General features: G+C 36.5%; 1 protein-coding gene across 14 annotated transcripts in view; it reads right to left on the reverse strand.

Annotated features, from left to right (window-relative positions):
- Window positions 1–15,654: 15,654 nt before the first annotated feature.
- Window positions 15,655–22,137, reverse strand: part of LOC106087167 (PDZ and LIM domain protein 4) — a 75,346-nt gene continuing 68,863 nt past the window's right edge. For 7 of the 14 annotated variants that reach the window (XM_013252101.2, XM_013252103.2, XM_013252102.2 and 4 more), the window contains 3 exons: window positions 20,358–20,508; window positions 19,252–19,293; window positions 15,655–16,022 (listed from right to left, as the gene is read on the reverse strand). In XM_013252101.2, coding sequence (XP_013107555.1) covers window positions 15,936–16,022; window positions 19,252–19,293; window positions 20,358–20,508 — 280 coding nt within the window. In that variant the 3' untranslated portion in view covers window positions 15,655–15,935. Of the gene's footprint in view, window positions 16,023–19,247; window positions 19,294–20,357; window positions 20,509–20,596; window positions 21,530–22,137 lie in introns of those variants that run through there. The other 7 variants (XM_013252115.2, XM_013252110.2, XM_013252114.2 and 4 more) reach the window with 3 other exon arrangements.

Genomic DNA, 22,137 nt, shown 5'->3' on the forward strand with positions numbered 1-22,137 from the left:
TTGTTTTCAACTACAGTTGTAATTGAAACTTTTGCAATTTTTAAATAAAAAATTAATTGATTCAAATAAATTTGTAATTGAATCCGAATGTTTTTTAATCACAATCGTGATTGAAAACTTTGTAATTTTCAATTAAAAAATTAATTGATTGAATAATTTTTTAATCGAATCTCATTAAGTAAAAAGGCATTCGGTTCGGCCGGGCCGAACTTTGGATACCCACCACCTCGGGTATATACGTAAATCACCTTTCTCCATAATCCGGTGAAAAATGCATTATTTATGCACCCATAGCAGCTATATTGAAGTGTGGTACGATTTAGACCAATTTCGGCACGGACATTGAGTGGTCCAATATAGACCGATCTGAACCATATAGGACACGGATTTCGAAAAGCCTGGCATAAGTCACTGTGTCAAATAATAAATGCGCCTTTTATGGGGCCAAGGCCTTAAATCGAGAGATCGGTCTGTATGGCAGTTATATCCAAATTTAGACCGATCTGAGAAAAATTAACAAGTAAAAAGGAATTAAGTTCGGCCGAACTTTGGATACCCACCACCTGTGCTATATATCTAAACCCCCTTCCCAACTTATGTACCCAAATTCAACACGGACATTGAGTGGTCTAATAAATATAAGTCACTGTTAAATTTTTTATTTAAAATTTCAACAAAATCAGGTTATAAATAAAGCTTTTATGAGCTTCAGACCCTTACAGGCATACAGGTCTATATGACAGCTAAATCTAAATACAGTCCGATAATTACCATATTTAGGTCGGATGGCGGATTTTAGCGAAATCGGAATAAAAATTAAGCTTTTATGGGCTTCAAACCTTTTATCGGGAGATCGGTCTATATGGCAGCTATACCTAAATAAAGTCCGATTTGGTTAGGCTAAAAACAACTCACGGTATTAAATTTCAACGAAATCGGGAAATAAATAGAGCTTTTATGGGTTTCAGACCCTTTATCGGCAGATCGCTCTATATAGCAGCTATATCGAAATATGGTCCGATTTGGCCCGTTCAATAACTTAACCAGCGTGCATCAAAAGGACGTATCTGTGCTAAATTTGAGCTCAATATCTCATTTTGTGTAGGCTTTAGAGTGATTACAACAGACGGACGGACAGACGAACAGACACACGGACATTGTTAAATCGTCTTAGAATTTTACGACGATCCGAAGTATGTATATTTTCTAGGGTCGGAAATTGATATTTCGATGTGTTGCAAACCGAATATGACTGTCGCCTCAGAGCACAACACACTGCTTCCCTTGGTGGAATGCTCCACCCCAAAAATCCCTCATACGGGCATATAGACCGATCAGTACAATATGGAACTTAGATGAAAGGTATTAAAGAGCAGAGCGGGAATTTGATAAAAAAAAATAAGTAAAAGCGTGCTAAGTTCGGCTGGGCCGAATCTTATATACTCTCCACCATGGATCGCATTTATAGAGCTCTTTCCACGGTATCTCTTTTTAGGCAAACAAAGGATAAAAGAATATTCAATATTGGAGACCATAGTAGAAGTCATTGTGTAAAATTTCAGCAAAATCTAGTAAGAAATGCGCACTTAAGACTGAAGAAGTAAAATAGTGAGATCGGTTTATAAGGGAACTGTATTAGGCCATAAACCGATGCATACCATATTCGACACGTATGTTAAAGGTCATGAGAGAAGCCGATGTACAAAATTTCAGCCAAATCGGATAATTCTTGCGCTTTTTAGAGGCTCAAGAAGTCAAGATCCCATATCGGTTTATATGACAGCTTTATCAGGTTATGGACCGATTTGAACTATTCTTAGCACAGTTGTTGAATGTCATAACGAAACACCTCATGCAAAATTTCAGCTAAATCGGATAATAATTTCGCCCTCTAGTGGCTCAAGAAGTCAGGACCCCAGATCGGTTTTTATGGCAGCTATATCAGGTTATGGACCGATTTGAACTATTCTTAACACAATTGTTGGATGTCATAACAAAACACGTCGTGCCAAATTTCATTTCAATCGGATAAGAATTGCGCCCTCTAGAGGCTCAAGAAATCAAGACCCAAGATCGGTTTATATGGCAGCAATATCAGGTTATGTAGCGATTTCAACTATACTTGGCACAGTTGTTGGAAAACACGTCGTGCAAAATTTCATTCCAATAGGATAAGAATTATGCCCTCTAGCGGCTCAAGAAGTCAAGATCCCAGATCGATTTATATGGCAGCTTTATCAGGTTATGGACCGATTTGAACCATACTTGGCACAGTTGTTAGATATCGTAACAAAATAAGTAACAAAAGACCCGCCCTACCCCAAACCCTGTCATATCTTCGATATGGCATATGACAGTGTTTGGGGTTGGGAGGATTGGCATGCGTGGAGATATAATATAATAATATTATACTCATGATTTCAAATTGCAGCGATATCGGTTTATGAGTTCTAGAAGTGTCATTAGGAGAACGGCTTGGCTTGTACCTAAAAATTGGCAGATTTTATCTGCATTTTCCAATAAAGCTACATATATCAGATTATAAAGTGATTTGGACCATTCTTTGTGTGAATATTGGAAGCCATAACAGAACACCCCATTCACAAGTTTAGAGAAATCGAATAGTTATTATACTCTGTTGGTTTTACGTTCATAAAGTAGCGCATATCTAAACACGGCCCAATTCGACCCATTGTATCGGTGCATTTGTCCAAATTTTGGAGTGGATAGGTTTATTCGTATGGAAGATAACCAACCTCCAACAGATGGGCGGACATGCGTATATTTCCAGATCGTTGTAGAACACATTGATGAAGTACCGAAGATAACCTACCTTCAACAGACGGACGGACAGGCTTGTATAGCCAGATCGTCTTAGAACAGCACTGCGACCAAGTATAAGTACATATTTACTCTATGGCACATTAAATCAATATTGGGGTTAAATGCTCCCTTCGCATTTTCGAGGAATCCATAAACATCCACAATTGAGGCTTTTCGTCTTCCATTTTCCTTAAGTGCCTCCATTGTCATGTGATAATTTATAAATTGCATGAAGCACTCAAACCATGCGATGCTATATTTATTCGTTGTGTCTTTTAAGGTAATTGATAGGTTATTTATTGCATTCGTTGGTTTTTGGTCACCACAGCTAAAGAGAAACCAACCACATTGAGGGCTGACCTAATTTTTGTTTTGGTGTTTTGAGTCAGTGCTGGGCGAATAGAATATTTTGCGGGGCTTTGTTGTCAGCCTCTACGCATGCGCAGCAACACCTTTGCCCAAGTGGCATTGTCTGTAATTGTCTGCATTCATTTACATTTGTTTTTGGTTAGTCATCGTTGTCTATTGTTGTGCGGTTACTGCTGACTGGAATATATAGTTCGATAAGAGATGGATGTTAGGCTGATGGTGGCAATGATGGCTATAACGACGCATACGACGATCATGTGCAATCATTTAAATTTTTGATATATGATGCTTTTAATTGTGGTTTTTAAGATCTCAAATCTGTGCCTGATATGCAGATGTAAGCACATCGTATTGAAAACATTAGAGGGGGTAAATTATTCACCTAACCTTTAAAAAAGTGATTCTAACATTTTCTGTTTTGTCTGGGACAAATAATGGCAAATGTTAAAATTTTTGGGTTTTAAGAAACAACTATGGACTTAAGTCGGACAAAGCCAACCTTTTGATACGTTATACAACAGTAAAGCAAGATGTCAGCGGAATACAAAGTAAATTTTATGTATGTATATTGTAAATTTGCCCATAAATATTCCATTCGGCCGGGCCGAATCTTATATACCCTACACCATGGATCGCATTTGTCAAGTTCTAAGCGCGGTATTTCTTTTAAGGCAAACAGAGATTATTGAATAAGAACTGTTATGCTATTGGAGCTATATCAAGTTATAGTCCGATTCGGACCATAAATGAATGCTGAACATTGTAGAAGTCATTGTGTAATATTTCAGTTCATTCGGATAAGAATTGCGCCTTGTAGGGGCTCAAGAAGCAAAATCGAGAGATAGGTTTATATGGGAGCTGTAACAAGCTATTGATCGATTCAGACCATAGTTCACATGCACATGTTGAAGGTCATGAGAGAAGTTCAAAATTTCTGCCAAATCGGATGAGAATTGCGCCCTCTAAAGGATCAAAAATTTAAGATACCAGAGTGGTTTATATGGCAGCTATATTAGGTTATGTACCGATTTGCGCCATACTTATCACAGTTATTGGAAGTCATAACAAAACACCTCATGCTAAATTTCAGTCAAATCGGACGAGAATTGCGTCCCCTAGAGGCCCAAGAAATCAAGACCTATGATCGGTTTATATGACAGCTATATCAATACATGGATCGATTGGGCCCATTTACAATCCCAACCAAAAATTGTATGAGAATTGCGCGCTCTATTGGCTCAAGAAGTCAAGATCCCAGATAGGTTTACATGACAGCTTTACCAGATTATGAACCGATTTGAATCATACTTAGCACAGTTGTTGGAAGTGAAACACTACGTGCAAAATTGCAGGCAAATCGGATGCGAATTGCGCCCTCTAGAAGCCCAAGAAGTCATGACCCAAGATCGGTTTATATGGCAGCTATATCAAAATATGAACCAATTTGAACCATCCTTAATACAGTTGTTGAAAGTGATACCAAAACTCTACGTGCAAAATTTCAGTCAAATCGGACGAGAATAGCGCCCCCTAGAGGCTCAAGAAATCAAGACCTAAGATCGGTTTATATGGCAGCTATATCAAAACATGGATCGATTTGGCCCATTTACAATCCCAACCGACATACACCAATAAAATGTATTTCCGCAAAATTTCAAGCGGCTAGCTTAACTCCTTCGAAAGTTAGCGTGCTTTTTACAGACAGACAGACGGACGGACATGGCTAGATCGACTCAAAATGACATGGCGATGAAGAATATACATACTTTATGGATTCTCAGACGCATATTTCGAGGTGTTACAAACAGAATGCCGAAATTAGAATACCCCATCCTATGGTGGAGTGTATAAAAAGCGGAATTTTCATATCAATAAGTTCTGTCCTATTCAATTTCAAGCCCAATGATAAGGCGCATGCTTTCTAGTGTCGAGTTCGAGAAATGTGTACCGCAGAGCGACAACACTTAGTAGAGAATTTTTGCACAGCTGAATACCTCACAAATGTGGCCAGCATTAGTGAGGTTATAGCCACCGGCGGACATTTTTATACCCTCCACCATAGGATGGGGGGTATACTAATTTCGTCATTCTGATTGTAACTACTCGAAATATTCGTCTGAGACCCCATAAAGTATATATATTCTTGATCGTCGTGAAATTTTATGTCGATCTAGCCATGTCCGTCCGTCTGTCCGACCGTCTGTCCGTCCGTCCGTCCGTCTGTCTGTCGAAAGCACACTAACTTCCAAAGGAGTAAAGCTAGCCGCTAATTATTAGTGTAGGTCGGTTGGTATTGTAAATGGGCCATATCGGTCCATGTTTTGATATAGCTGCCATATAAACCGATCTTGGGTCTTGACTTCTTGAGCCTCTAGAGTGCGCAATTCTTATCCGATTGGGATGAAATTTTGCATGACGTGTTTTGTTATAATATCCAATAACTGGGCCAAGTATGGTTCAAATCGGTTCATAACCTGATATAGCTGCCATATAAACCGATCTGGGGTCTTGACTTCTTGAGCCTCTAGAGTGCGCAATTCTTATCCGATTGGAATGAAATTTTGCACGACGTGTTTTGTTATGATATCCAACAACTGTGTCAAGTATGGTTCAAATCGGTCCATAACCTGATATAGCTGTCATATAAACCGATCTTGGGTCTTGACTTCTTGAGCCTCTAGAGGGCGCAATTCTTATCCGATTTGAATGAATTTTGGCACGTAGTATTTTGTTATGATATCCAACAACTGTGCCAAGTAAGGTTCAAGTCGGTTCATAAGCTGGTATAGCTGCCATATAAACCGATCTGGGATCTTGACTTCTTGAGCCTCTAGGGGTCGCAATTATTGTCCGATTTGCCTGAAATTTTGTACGACGGATTCTCTCATGACCATCAACATACGTGTTTATTATGGTCTGAATCGGTCTATAGCCCGATACAGCTCCCATAAAAATCGATCTCTCTATTTTACTTCTTGAGCCCACAAAGGGCGCAATTCTTATTCGAATTGGCTGACATTTTACACAGATCTCCAACATATAATTTAATTGTCGTCCAAACCGGAACATATCTTAATATCGCTCTAATAGCAGAGCAAATCTTTTCTTATATCATTTTTTGCCTAAGAAGAGATGCCGGGAAATGAACTCGACAAATGCGATCCATGGTGGAGGGTATATAAGATTCGGCCCGGCCGAACTTATCACGCTTTTACTTGTTTCTGATCTTCTTGCCAGGATTCACACCCAGGCATCATAAGCAGACATTTTAACCTCTACGCCACATTGACCGTATAGCATATGGTGAATTCTTTAATAAATTCCCATATTTAATTCCTATATTTAAAAATTCCTATATTTAAAAATAAGTTTGAAACCGTTATTTTGCGTGAGAGAGATGTCTGACTTTGAAAGTAGGTCTGTTTGTGTACTTTTCTAGTACAAATTTGCAGGGGAGTAAGAAGAGCTGGTTTTTGTACAACAGATGTTAGATGCTGCAAATTTACGCTTGGAAAAAACCCTCCAGTAAAAATGTGCAAGCTTTCAACTACCAAACTCTCTAAATTTTGTTCGCTCACATGCACTCTCCCGCTTACTTCTGCTGCCAAATAAAGAACGCGAACGACTTCCAGTAACAATAAGTGCAAATTTGCACAAATTTTGTCTATTGTTGTGCGGACACACTTAATATGTCCCATAATAATGTAGTACAACAACACCAAAAGTTTTTTGAACACAGTAAAAAAACGGGACAAATTTTTCAATTAAAAATTTAATTGTATTTCGTATGTTAACGAAATTTTCGCCAGAGGTGCATACTGCTCTTAGTCAATACAATCAAAAAATTGTTTTAATATCAAAACAAACTGACCCATGCTAATGTATATGGATATAGTGTAATGTAGGGTATATAAGTATATAGACAACCGTGGTTAACACATGTATTGTTAATTACGGTTACCTAATCAAATTTGAATGGTATCCATCACAAAATGTTCCAATTGTGTTTATTATCTTCTTTGAATCAATGTTTTTTCTTGTCTTTTTGTAATATTTTCAATATTCCTATTCACGAATAGCATTTTGTTTGATCTGCTCTATATCAAGGTGGTGATAACGTCTTAGTGGCAGTATGGAATAAGATTCACTTAAAAATGTCAGTGCATACAATACCACAGGACAAGCAACTAGCCAGCCTAATATGCTGAAAGTTCACAACCGCTGTTTCAGACAGTTCTTCAAAGAAATAAAAACCCATATTAAATCAGAAATTTATAACTATTTCAATGAAATTCAAATACAAAAATATGTTTAAAACACACATTTTTATACCCACCACCAAAGGATGGGGGTATATTCATTTTGTCATTCCGTTTGCATCGAAATATCCATTTCCGACCCTATTAAGTATATTTATTCTTGATCAGCTTAAAATTCAAAGACGATCTAGCCATGTTCGTCCATCTGTCTGTCTGTTGAAATCACGCTACAGTCTTTAAAAATAGAGATATTGAGCTTTTTTATACCCTCCACCATAGAATGGGGGTTAACTAATTTCGTCATTCTGATTGTAACACCTCGAAATATGCGTCTGAGAGCTCATAAAGTACATATATTCTTGATCGTCATGTTATTTTAAGTCGTCCATGTTTTGATATAGCTGCCATATAAACCGATCTTGGGTCTGACTTCTTGAGCTTCTAAAGGACGCAATTCTCGTCCGACTTGACTGATATTTAGCACGTGGTGTTTTGATATCACTTCCAACAACTGCGCTTAGTATGGCGGAAATCGGTCCATGTTTTGATATAGCTGTCATATAAACCGATCTTGGGTCTTGACTTCTTGAGCCTCTAGAGGGCGCAATTCTCGTCCGATTTAACTGACATTTTGCACGTAGTGTTTTCGTATCACTTTCAACAACTGTGTTAAGTATAGGATTGTAAATGGGCCAAATCGGTACATGTTTTGATATAGCTGCCATATAAACCGATCTTGGGTCTGACTTCTTGAGCTTCTAAAGGACGCAATTCTCGTCCGACTTGACTGATATTTAGCACGTGGTGTTTTGATATCACTTCCAACAACTGCGCTAAGTATGGCGGAAATCGGTCCATGTTTTGATATAGCTGTCATATAAACCGATCTGGGATCTTGATTTCTAGAGCCTCTAGAGGGCGCAATTCTCATCCGATTTGCCAGAAATTGTTTGTACAACGTCTTCTCTCATGACCTTCAACATACGTGTCTATTATGGTCTGAATCGATAGTTAGCTTGATACAGCTCCCATATAAACCTATCTCCCGATTTTGCTTCTTGAGCCCCCACAAGGCAAAATGCTTATCCGAATGAACTGAAATATTACACAATGTCTTCTATTGTGCAATGTTCAGCATTCATTTATGGCCCGAATCGGACTATAACTTGATATAGCTCCAATAGCATAACAGTTCTTATTCAATATTCTTTGTTTGCCTAAAAAGAGATAACGCGCGAATTCGACAAATACCCTCTTATATGCCCTCCATGGTGGAGGGCATAAATAGGTTAAGTTCGAAGATGGGCTATATCGAAATATATCTTGATATAGCCCCCATTTAGACCGATCCGCTGATTCGGGGTCTTAGGCCCATAAAAACCACATTTATTATCCGATTTTGCTGAAATTGGGGACAATGAGTTGTGTTAGGCCTCTCGACATTCTTTTTCAATTTGGCCCAGATCGTTGCAGATTTGGATAAGGTTTTTGGGCCCATAAAAGACGCATTTACTTTCTAATGTCGCCGAAATTTGGGACAGTGAGTTAAGCTAAGCCCCGCGACATACTTCTGCAAAATGCACAGATTGGTCCAAATTTGGATATAGCTGTCATGTAGACTGATCCCTCGTGTCTTCTGCAATAAGACACAGATCGGTCCAGCTGCCATATAGACCAATCTCTCGATTTAAGGTCTAAAACCCATAAAATTCGCATTTATTATCCGATTTTGCTGAAATTTAGGATGTGTGTGTTGCATTAGGCCCTTCGACATCCTTCTTAAATTTGGCTTAGATCGATCCAAATTTGGATATAGCTGCCATATAGACCGATCTCTCGATTTAAGGGTTTGGACCCGTAAAAGGCGCATTTATTGTCCGATGTCGCCTATATTTGGGACATTGAGTTGCGTTAGGCTCTTCGACAACTTTCTGCAATTTGGCCTGGATGGGTCCAGATTTGGATATAGCTGTCATATAGACCTATCTCTCGATTTAAGGTTTTGGGTCCATAAAAGGCGCATTTATTGTCCGATTTCGCCGATATTTGGGACAGTAAGTTGTGTTAGGCCCTTCGACAGCCCTCTTTCATGTGCCCCAAATCGGTTTCGATTTGGATATAGCTGCCATATAGACCGTTCTCTCGATTTAAAGTCTTGGCCCCATAAAAGGCACATTTATAATCTGATTTCGCTTAAATGTGAAGCAGTGACTTATGTTAGGCTTTTCGACATCCGTGTCGCATATGGTTCAGAGCGGTCTACATTTGGATATGGCTACCAAAAATACCAATATTTTGCTCTATAAAATTCAACAATGTGACTTGTACTTATGAGACCAGTCAATATCCGTGTCGAATTTGGCCCAAATTGGATCATATTTCGATAAAGCTGCTATGCGGGCATAAATTATGCATTTTTCGCCGTATTATGACGAAATGTGTTTTACATATATACACGAGGTGGTGGGTATCCAAAGTTCGGCCCGGCCTAACTTAACACCTTTTTACTTGTTTTAGTTAATAAACAATTTAAGGAATATTATTGAATTTCTGTTAAGATTTCTTCTTTTTATAACAGACTGCGAATGGGATGTCACAGTATTTATACTTTTTTCAGGGAAGAAATAATAATGGCATGTTATAAGTGGAGCAATTTGGTAAAATGTACAAACCACAAGTCCTTTGAAATATACACAGTAACTGCAAATGTAAATTTCACCACGATCATCCAATGAGTGCAATATTTCAATGTCTGGTCCAAGTCCTAGCTCAGTGATAAATAAGTTACTTTCAACATCCTCTGAAAATCTCTTCGAAGAGTCTTTTTATGTAGATGGGGAAGTTATACCTAAAAATATACATCCTTAATGTCCTTGTGGAGGTGAGTAATATACTCGGGAGAATTGCATATTGCTATTAATTCTTTCTATGATTTGTAATCTCCCATAAGCCTATTTATTTGGATAAATTAATAAACTATTTAATTCAATTTTCCCATGTGACCGTTGGAATGAATCATTAAATCCCACAACATATTTTTATGACAAATATCAGATGTACTCGTATATCATAATTGATTTTTACTTTCATTTTTCTACAATAATTACGAAACAAAATGGCAATGTGTCCGCCGTCCATTCCATTCATAACATAAATGTATGAACAAGAGAGAAAAAAAATTCAACATGTTTTTAACACAAAAATTGTACCACCAGCATGATTTGCTACTGACCCAATATTCATACTGTCATTGCCCTATTTAATTGAACAAAAAGACATAAAAATAAGCAATAAACTAGTTTTGACTCTTACATTTATTCATGTTTGAAGGCATATACTAATAATGGCATAATTATAATTTTCATTAGTAACAGCACCCGTTGTTACAAAGATTTTTATATATACATTGAAAAAGGATTAGTGACAAGAGTTTTACAGGCTTACAGACAGAGAGAATGGTCGACTTTAAGGGTCAATGCATGGTGATGTTTGCATTATTAAGAGCATAATTAGCGTACAAAGTCTCATTGTGGATATATATAAAGAGTGTTTTTTGAGTAAAGTTTTTCGGGGTGGCAACACTGGCTTAGAACATGTGTGGTATCAACACGTGTGTGAAAATGAAAAGTTTTCAGTATACTCTGCCATTTTATCATCGAGAAACTCACGAAAGTGCAACGACTACAAATCGTTGAAATATTATTATTAAAATGCATGATTTGTGACCACAGCTCGATTGAACTCCACTGTTTTATCGAAACAGTGGTTTCAATGACCCATTTTTTGGCCAAAAGTATAAAATGTAGTTTTGTCACATTTTTGGGTGTTTCCAATAGAAAACACCTCCAAAAGAAAAAAAACGGTTGTTATTCTCACAACCGTTTTTTTTTTTCAAAATGAAAACAAATTTTCAGTCAGGGTAGGTTGAATTTGAATTGTTTTTAAAATTTTTCTGGCGGCATGTACAATGCCGAATTATTTACTCTACTTTGCTTTGATAAATTACATACTTTAAAATTAGTCTATACCAAAGTGATACCCAAAATAAGTAAAAAGGCGTTAAGTTCGGCTGGGCCGAACTTTGGATACCCACCACCTCGGATATATATGAAAACCACCCTTCGCCAGAATTCGGTGAAAAATGCATACCTTCTAAAAATAAACCGATCTGAACCATATACGACACGGATGTCGAAAAGCCTATCATAAGCCACTGTGTCAAATTTCAGTGAAATCGGATTATAAATGCGTCTTTTATGGGCCTAAGACTTTAAATCGAGATATCGGTCTATATGGCAGCTATATCCAAATCTGGACCGATTTGGGTCAAGTTGCAGAAAAATGTCGAAGAGCCTAACACAACTCACTGTCCTAAATTTCGGCGACATCGCACAATAAATGCGCCTTTTATAGGTCCAAAGCCTTAAATCGAGAGATCGGTCTATATGGCAGTTATATCCAAACCTGGACCAATTTGAGCCAAATTGAAGAAGAATGTCGAAGAGCCTAACACAACTCACTGTCCTAAATTTCGGCGACATCAGACAATAAATGCGCCTTTTATGGACCCAAAACCTTAAATCGAGAGATCGGTCTATACGGCAGCTATATCCAAATCTGGACCGATCCGGGCCAAATTCAAAAGGGTTGTCGAGTGACCTAACACAACTCACTGTCCTAAATTTCAGCAAAGTCGGGTAATAAATGTGGCTTTTGTGGGTCTAAGACCCTACATCGGCGGATCGGTCTATATGAGGGCTAACTTAACCAGCTTATGGACAAAAAAAGAATCTGTGCAAAGCTTCAGCTCAATACCTCAATTTTTATACCCTCCACCATAAGATGGGGGGTATACTAATTTCGTCATTCTGATTGTAACTACTCGAAATATTCGTCTGAGACCCCATAAAGTATATATATTCTTGATCGTCGTGAAATTTTATGTCGATCTTGCCATGTCCGTCCGTCTGTCTGTCGAAAACACGCTAACTTCCGAAGGAGTAAAGCTAGCCGCTTGAAATTTTGCACAAATACTTCTTATTAGTGTAGGTCGGTTGGTATTGTAAATGGGCCATATCGGTCCATGTTTTGATATAGCTGCCATATAAACCGATCTTGGGTCTTGACTTATTGAGCCTCTAGAGTGCGCAATTCTTATCCGATTGGAATGAAATTTTGCACGACGTGTTTTGTTATTATATCCAACAACTGTGCTAAGTATTGTTCAAATCGGTCCATAACCTGATATAGCTGCCATATAAACCGATCTGGGGTCTTGACTTCTTGAGCCTCTAGAGTGCGCAATTCTTATGCGATTGGAATGAAATTTTGCACGACGTGTTTTGTTCCGATATCCAACAACTGTGCCAAGTATGGTTCAAATCGGTTAATAACCTTATATAGCTGTCATATAAACCGATCTTGGGTCTTGAATTCTTGAGCATCTAGAGTGCGCAATTCTTATCCGATTGGAATGAAATTTTGCACGACGTGTTTTGTTATTATATCCAACAACTGTGCTAAGTATTGTTCAAATCGGTCCATAACCTGATATAGCTGCTATATAAACCGATCTGGGGTCTTGACTTCTTGAGCCTCTAGAGTGCGCAATTCTTATCCGATTGGAATGAAATTTTGCACGACGTGTTTTGTTGCGATATCCAACAACTGTGCCAAGTATGGTTCAAATCGGTTCATTACCTGATATAGCTGTCATATAAACAGATGTGGGGACTTGACTTCTTGAGCTTCTAGAGGGCGCAATTCCTATCCGATTTGGCTGAAATTTCGCAAGACGTTTTTCATTGCTACTTTCAACAACTATGTCAAATAAAGTACAAGTCGGTTCATAACCTGATAAAGCTGCCATATAAACCGATCTGGGATCTTGACTTCTTGATTATTATCCGATTTGCCTGAAATTTTGTACGACAGATCCTCTCATGGCTATCAAAATACGTGTTTATTATGGTCTGAATCGGTCTATAGCCCGATACAGCTCCCATATAAATCGATCTCTCTATTTTACTTCTTGAGCCCACAAAGGGCGCAATTCTTATTCGAATTGGCTGACATTTTACACAGGTCTCCAACATATAATTTAATTGTGGTCCAAACCGGACCATATCTTGATATCGCTCTAATAGCAGAGCAAATCTTTTCTTATATCCTTTTTTTTGCCTAAGAAGAGAAGCCGGGAAAAGAACTCGACAAATGCGATCCATGGTGGAGGGTATATAAGATTCGGCCCGGCCGAACTTAGCACGCTTTTACTTGTTAAAGACTGTAGCATGATTTCAACAGACAGACGGACGGACAGCTAGATCTTCTTAGATTTTTACGCTGATCAAGAATATATAGACTTTATAGGGTCGGAAATGGATATTTCGATGTGTTGCAAACTGAATGACAAAATGAATATACCCCCATCCTTCTGTGGTGGGTATAATAAAAGGCACTTACAAGAGCTTTTAGAAACATACACAAAGTTGGCACCTTGAAGCCATTTGAGAGAAATGAGGGGTTTTTTTCAAATAAATATTTTTTTTTTTAGAAAATACAAATAAAAATGGAGTGAAACTAGGAAAGTACAAACAAGTAAAAGCGTGCTAAATTCGGCCGGGCGGTATGTTGAAGGTCATGGGAGAAGCCGTTGTAAATAAATTTAGCCAAATCGGATAATAATTGAGCACTCTTGAGGCTCAAGAAGTCAAGATCAGATATCGGATTATATGGGAGCCATATCGATCATGGACCGGTTTGAACCATACTTGGCGTAGTTATTAGAAGTTAGAACAAAACACTGCATGCAAATGTGATAATAATTGCGACCTCTAGCGGCTCAAGAAGTCAAGATCCGAGATCGTTTTATATGAGAGCTATATCAGGTAATGAACCAATTTGGGTCATACTTGGGACATTTGTTTCTAGTCAAACCTAAACAATTCATGCACAATTTCAGCAAAATCGCAAAATAATTGCGCCCTCTAGCAGCTCAAGAAGTGAAGATCAGAAATCGGATTAAATGGGACCATATCAGGTTATGGACCGATTGAACCATGACATAATTACCAGGTAGTGTACCGAAAACAGCTGATTAAAATTTTTCTCGCTAAATCCACTATCTGGCAACGTGTTTTGGTTGTGTGTGTGTGTATTATAGTTAAGAACCAGAACACATGGACAACGATAAATGGCGCGAAGAATTAACATACTCAAAATCAGAGTTGCACTAATCATTGATTTTGACAGATAGTGTACTCAATATTTTGTTGTTGGGCAACTGCCACTACCTGTAAATTCATGTATACCTTGGCACTTTCTGTCAACGAGTTTTGGTTGTATGTGTGTATTAAAATTAAGAGCCATGACACACACAAACAACGAAAAATGTCGCGAACTAGTAGCATACACAAAATCACAATTGCACTAATCACTAATTTTGACAGATAGTGCATTCAATATTTTGTTGTTGGGCAACTGTCACTACCTGTAAATGAATACATATCTTGGTTCTATCCCATTGTCGCGACAATTTGTGGTATGGTTTATCGGCTTATGGCATTATCGGCCCATTTTTTCCTGAAAGACGACCTCGAAAAACCACCCACCCATTATAAGGCAGCTATATATTTAAACATAAGCAATTTTGGCCCATTTAAAAGATACATTTACCTACCCCGACCCATATTATTGTATTTATGCAAAATTTCAATCTAGAAGAAATACTTGTTAGAATCCTAGGACAAACGTTCGAGGAGTTTCAAACAATGTTTATATACCTGCCAACTTATTGTGAGATTTTGCCTCATTTAAATCAAACAGCATTTCAATTGTGGTTTTTTGTTGTTTTTTGTTTTTTTTTTTTATTTAGAGGTGTGTTAATTTATTTTCAAATTAAAGTAAAATAGTAAAAATTATTCAACACAGATAAAGAATAATTATTTTTGTTTTTTTTTTTTTTTTTGTAATCGATTTTCAATTTGTTTCTCCTTTAAAGAGGCAATCAATAACTATGAATGAAGATTTAAAAAATTATTTTTTTTTACAATTTTTTTATTGATTGTAGGAATTGAACGATATGTGATTCACACAAATCGTTCGATCGATAATCGTGTGATAATTTTGAAATAAATTAAATAAAATCCTTTCTGCAGGTGTTAGTTTTGTTGATTGATGTTTTACTAATTGTGATGGTAATATATTGGTTTTTTGTTTTTTTTATTATATTAATACAAAGGTTAAAATTTTGGTCATATATGAATAAAGTTTTTAAATTACAAGTCGTAAAGTGTTTTCAAAACTATTGTGTTTTTGATTCTTTGGTTGTAGCTGTATGATGTTTTTATATTAGAGATATTTTGTTGTTGTTTAAGAATATGTTTATGTATATATTTAAAGTAATTTTGTTTAGTAATCTCGCCGATGACAAAATTGGTGCTGGTTGCTGTTAATTACAAACAAATATACTTTCAAAAACAGAAATTAGTAGTTTGATGCACCCAAAACACTGTGCATCAAACGATTGAAAGATCCACTTTGACGAATGGTGTCATCCTGTGTATTTACCACCTGAAAGGTTAAAGAAAAATTGTTATTAGTAAAATTTTTTTTTATAAATTTGTATGCAAGTTTATAGCTTGATTTCAATTTAGACAAAAGGTTTTTAGTTAACATAAAAAAAAAATTTTTAAATTTTTTATATTAAAATTAAATATTTTTAAAGGTCCCGAGTTCCTTTTCGAAACAATATTTAATTTGCCTCAATATTGGATATTCAAAATAATTTCTAGAACACCTTTCATTTGAGCTCCATATAATGTGTTTCAAATACATGACTGCGTACTTAAGGTGGAGGTTGAAAGTGTAAAAAGAATTAAGTCCGTATTATCAGGTCTATTCCAGTTTTCAAAAACGTAGGTTAGGTTAGATTTAAGTGGCAGTCTGCCATCACACTCACTTAGACGTTTTCGTCCATTGTGATACCACAGGAACAGAAGAAGGAAGATGCCTTCTAGTTCCTACCGTTGAACCATCCAGACCCCTTTAAAATCCCAATAACTTGTGAATGTTCACATCCGCTAAATCAGACAGCTTCTCAAAGAAATGAGAACCTAAAGTGGAACTCCTTTTGACTGCTAGTGCGGGACACACACACACAGAAGGTGTAGTCTCTTCTTCTTCCATGTCCTCGCAGCCTCAACAAAAGTCGTTGCTTGCAACCTTCAGTCTGTCATCATGTTTTCCGATTAGACAGTGACCTGTCATGACGGACACAATGACGGAGATGTCTGTTCTAGCCCATGACAGCAAAGCAGTAGACCTCTTCAAGTCTAGATTAGACCACATAGTTTTGTCCTTCGGTCCTGGTCCTCAAAACTTAGCTTACATGTCGCTAGAGGCATACTCACAGATTCCAGTGTCCCTGGAACGTGTAGGGTAGTTCCTATTCTCGCAAGCTCATCCGCTTTACAATTCCCTGGGATATCTCTATGGGCCGGCACCCACAACAGGTGAATTTTGAACTGTTCAGCCATCTCGTTTAGAGATTTGCGATTCGAAAACGTAAAAGGAACGAAATTCTTTGCTTTATTTCTTGCAAACCTTGCAACGTCGATGTTTGAATGCATACTATTATCAAACCTCTATATAATAAGAGGAACCTTAAGTGATTTCAAATCTTAAAAGAGAAGTACTTGCAAAATATTGGCAGAACAATTTTTTCCGTTTTGAGAATTCGGAAACCGGAACAGGTCTGTATATTTTTACAATTAGGTGAGAATAGTAGTAAACCGACTAAAAAATATTAAGGCAACAGGAACCGATGATTTGCCAGATGAGCAATTTGAAACTGTATTAGCCACACTGATAACGTATATGCATAACCAAGATATATTCATGTACAGGTAGTGACAGTTGCCCAACAACAAAATATTGAGTGCAGTATCTGGTAAATTCGGTGATTAGTGCAACCCTGATTTTGTGTATGTTACCAGTTCGTGCCATTTTTTCTTGCGTTTGTCTCTTATGGTTCTTAACTACAATATAATACACACAACCAAAACTCGTTAAAAGATAGTGCACGCGGGAAAAATTGCACTCAGCTGTTTACGGTACACTACCTGGTAATTTTGTCATGTGCATAATTTTGTTTGTACAATCTGGCTGGAATAGCACATATTTGTTTTGTTTTAAACCCCGTTTACATTGTTCATTAAATCCGTTTTTAACGCTCTCGTCAGCTGATTTGATAAAAGGAAAACAGATGATCGAGCCATAAATACGGATTTAAAAAGCTGTGTAAACGGAGTTTTCTTTACCAATCTTCTGACATAATAACCAGGTCTCATAACATAATTACCAGGTAATGTACCATAAACAACTGAATACAATTTTTTTCTCGCAAAGTGCACTATCTGTCAGTTAGTTTTGGTTGTGTGTGTGTATTATAGTTAAGAACCATACCACACACAAACAACGAAAAATGGCTCGAACTAGTAACATACACAAAATCAGAGTTGCACTAGTCACTGATTTTGACAGATAGTGCACACAATATTTCGTTGTTGGGCAACTGCCATTACCTGTAAATGAATATATGTTGAAGGTTGGTATTCTATTCTTCTTTCAGAATAGTCGCGGAAAGTTAAACACGTTTCTTTATCTGCACTTTTTGTCTTCTCTATTTTTTATATTTTTTCTCAAATAAATAAAGACATACGAACCATTAAAACCAATTAAATAAACTAAATTGATGCCTGCAATAGTTTCAAGTGTTGCCACTATAAGAGTTGTTTGCCATTTTCCTTACTATGAACAGAGTACAACTTTTCCGCCGATTTTCAACTAACGTTTCAGGGTTTTTTTATATAGAGTTTGACAGCATTCCGCTCGAAAAACTGAACAGAATACTCAGCTATAGACCACCAAACAGTGTTATAATGATGAAAATACAACAACACATTTCAAGAAGATTAATTTTAAAACAGCGTTTATTTCTAAAAACCATTTTGACATTTGCATTTACGGCATAAGCCAATCAAGGTAGTTTCTTTGGGGGTATATTTTTGTTGTTGTGCTAATGACACTACCTCTTAATTGTACCATGGGTTGCAGCCAAGACATTTATGTCGTCACTGAAAGTTGTAGATAGTTGTGTAGAACAAAAGATGGCGACAAACATCGCTCTGTAACTTTGGCCAAATTTTAATTATGTTTGGCTAATAAGGTACATATATGCTGTCATTAATCCTTTCTATTTGCAAATAATTTTATTTCATGTTGCATGCAGCTATTAAAAAATACAAATTCACTTGTAATTGCAAGAAAAAATTCACCAATGCCTATTATGTCACCCTGTTATGCAAAGAACATTTCATTTGAGCTGCGTACATGCAAGCGAAATTTTCGGTAGCAGTACCGGTAAAGAAAATTTCTTTTTGAATGTCATTGTATTTCTTATTGTAACGAAAATGTTCGCCAAATGTGCATACTGCGCTTAACTAGGAATAAGAGAATGACGTAATTAGTGCCAACGATTGTTTCGTCGACAAATTTAACTAAACGATAATCGTTATAAGCTACAGAATTGCAGCACAGAAGAAGGTGGAGAAAAATCTTTTATAAAAAATATGATCCTATCTGAGTAAACAGAAGATGGAAACTGTCCTACTTTGCAAATCTATATAGGACAAATGCATTGCATTCGATAGTGGTAAAGACATCAGAGCCACAAATTTATATTTATGTAAGCAAATAAAATTAAGCATTTTCTTGTTTTAACATAAGCTAGTATACTTACATGGTACGACGGGCGGGAAACGGGCGCTGACTGTAAGAATTTCTGTTGTGGAATAAACAAATAATACAACAAATTATTCAATTTGTATAAAACATTATGTAAACATACAATTTCCATGATTGGGTATTAAATGAAATCCGATTTTTTCTGTTCATTCTATACGATTCGTTTCAGAATGAAAACGAACAGAAAATCATTGACAGGGGCGAATTGCATATTTATCGTTACATACATTAAGGCAATTTAAAACAACGAAATTTAATTTTTATATACAAAAATTAATGAAAAAAAAAACATCAAAAGAAATCAATATTTATACAATTGCCTTTATGCTTACAAGATTTGAAAATTATTTTAGACTTTTTTTCTGGTTAGTAATTTATGTTCAAGTTATGAAATTTACATTGTGATTTTTTAAGTACAGTGTAAACGTCCTATAGAAAGGAAAAGCAGGGCTGCTAACGCCACCATATGATGATGATGGTCTTAGGGGTTGCCAATTTGAAAGGACTTACACTGTACTTATAACAGGGTGATATGTATTTCATAATTGTTACAATAACCTATGCCGGCTATACACGAAGCGCAGTACGTCCACTAATGTACAATATTGATATGGCGACATATACAGCTAGCTATTCAAGTAAACATCATTTTTTTAGTAACATTATGCACGTATTTAAGTACGCACGAACTTATACAAAAGTTTTATGACAGCGAGCAGAGCGATCGGTGAAACAAAAAAAGTAAGACAAAAAATAGTTCTATATAGGGAACACAAACAAACACAATATCTAGAATAAACAAAACAAAATAGTATGTGAGACGGCGGGGAAAAAACAAAACAGTGACAATGATTGTTGACACAGGACAAATTGAGCTGACGAACGAAATGCATTTAGATTGCTGATTAAGAAAAACATGACAAGAGCAAGACAAATTATAATTGGTTGTTGGAGAGAAAATAAGAGTGAGACAGCGGGAGAATGCTTATGACACTCTAGCCCACACATACACACACGCGATGACATTTCACTCACTTCAGAGAAGGAGAGAGACAGAGTGCGAGTGTGAGTTTCAACCACAATGTGACACTGTGATCTTACCTTTCCTGGAACCATTCTATTGGGTTGGAACACCTTGGGTTGCACTGGCACCGTTACTTCTTCAGTATAGTCAGCACAGTCGTATCCAGCTTCCTGGAGGGCTTTGAAAGTCTCACTCTTTGATGGATCATATAGAACTGTTGGCTTGTGACTAAAGTTTTCATATGTGGTTGTGGTCGGTGCAGCATGCGCATGAGTCCGTTCGATTTACATCATTGAGAATTGTTTACGTTTATTAATTTATGTGTTTTTTTTTTTTTGTTTTAATTCATACGTTTACATTTGTTTGTTATTGCAATTGGTTGGACGAGTTGACGAGTGTTCGATACAATTTTTTTGAGAGAGTAGTTTTTAGATAGCGAAGACAGTCGAAGAGGAGAAAAAACAGGATGTGCACAAAATACGTTAGAATTAGTTTCAAAAAAACGAAAAAAAAAAATTGTTGGTAAATTTGCAAAACAATGACAGTTTAAATGACAAATTCCAATTGAAACTTAATGGCTAATTTATGTTGTTGTTTGGTTTTTAATACGCTTGCATCAAATTAAAGATTATGTTAGAACTACGAGAAATTATTTTAGCGTAATTATTAGAGAGAAGGAAGAACTTCTCGGAATTAGTGTTGACAAGCATGGTAGGTAGGATGGGATATACTATTGAACAACGCTTATGAAAGATTCGAATGTAAATTTTCCAGTTTGAGGGGAGGATTTTTCTAAATGTTAGCCACAAAAGCTTTTCTGGGGTATGACAAGAATTAATTTGAAAATAGTGTAGGTATTTGAGTGTTTTGGTAGTGGTTGAAGGGACCTTTTCTGGGTAATAAGGCTCACGGGAAGGAATGACACTGGACACTAACTGGTAAGTGAAGGGACCAAACGTTTAGGTGAGAGAAGGCAGAGGAGTGGGTAAATTATTCAAACTATACATGTAAAGGAGTACGAGTTACATTAAAGGGTGTAAAGGGTTGTTAAAATTCCTCTATCATAACCGCAGGGGATTAAGTTTCTCATATTGTTTTTTTATTTTCGATTTCGAATCATCAATGATGGTAACGTTGTTCTGGCTGTTTTTGTCGCTGTGCCCGATGCTGAAGTTCATTCTGTTCTTTCTGCTTTTGTTGCTCCAGTATTTTTTGTTTTTGTTCCAGGAAAGATAGATCGATGAAAATTCTAATATTAATCGTGCAGCTTATCGTTCTTAACAATACTTTGTCCTTATACTATAAAAACTACGTTTTTCCACAAAAAAAAAACTAAATTTTGTGTAACTGTTTGTTTTGTTTACTTCTGCTTAGAAGGGTAGCTAAGTAATGTCAGGTTTACACAATGGTAAACATAACGCATAGCATGAATTGTCTGTAAAATTGTTTGCTGGGTAATAGCAAGTGTGTTAATTTGAATGTCAACAATATAACAAAAAAAACAATAAACTTTAGTGGTAATTTCATAAAAGTGACAAAAAGGACATCACATTTTAACTCGAAACATCAGAAAAATGTAATGGAAATTGGAACATCTTTAGTGTTCTCGCATGTATTGGTTCACTTTCCATTACATACCTGGCATGGTATCCAATTAAAATATTCCCATAGAAAATTTTATTTGCAAACCAATAGAAAAAAGTCGGTAATCACCATCCATACCAGAGGACTGGCGAAAATGTTAACAATAAAAACGTGTAGTTTAGTAAAAAATTATATATAAAAAACGTTGGTTAATTGTTGCAAACAAAATACGAATTTAAGAAAACAACATTATTGTATATATACATAAAATCT

Source organism: Stomoxys calcitrans, chromosome 1 (assembly GCF_963082655.1).
Source record: "Stomoxys calcitrans chromosome 1, idStoCalc2.1, whole genome shotgun sequence".
NCBI classification, from domain to species: Eukaryota; Metazoa; Arthropoda; class Insecta; order Diptera; family Muscidae; genus Stomoxys; species Stomoxys calcitrans.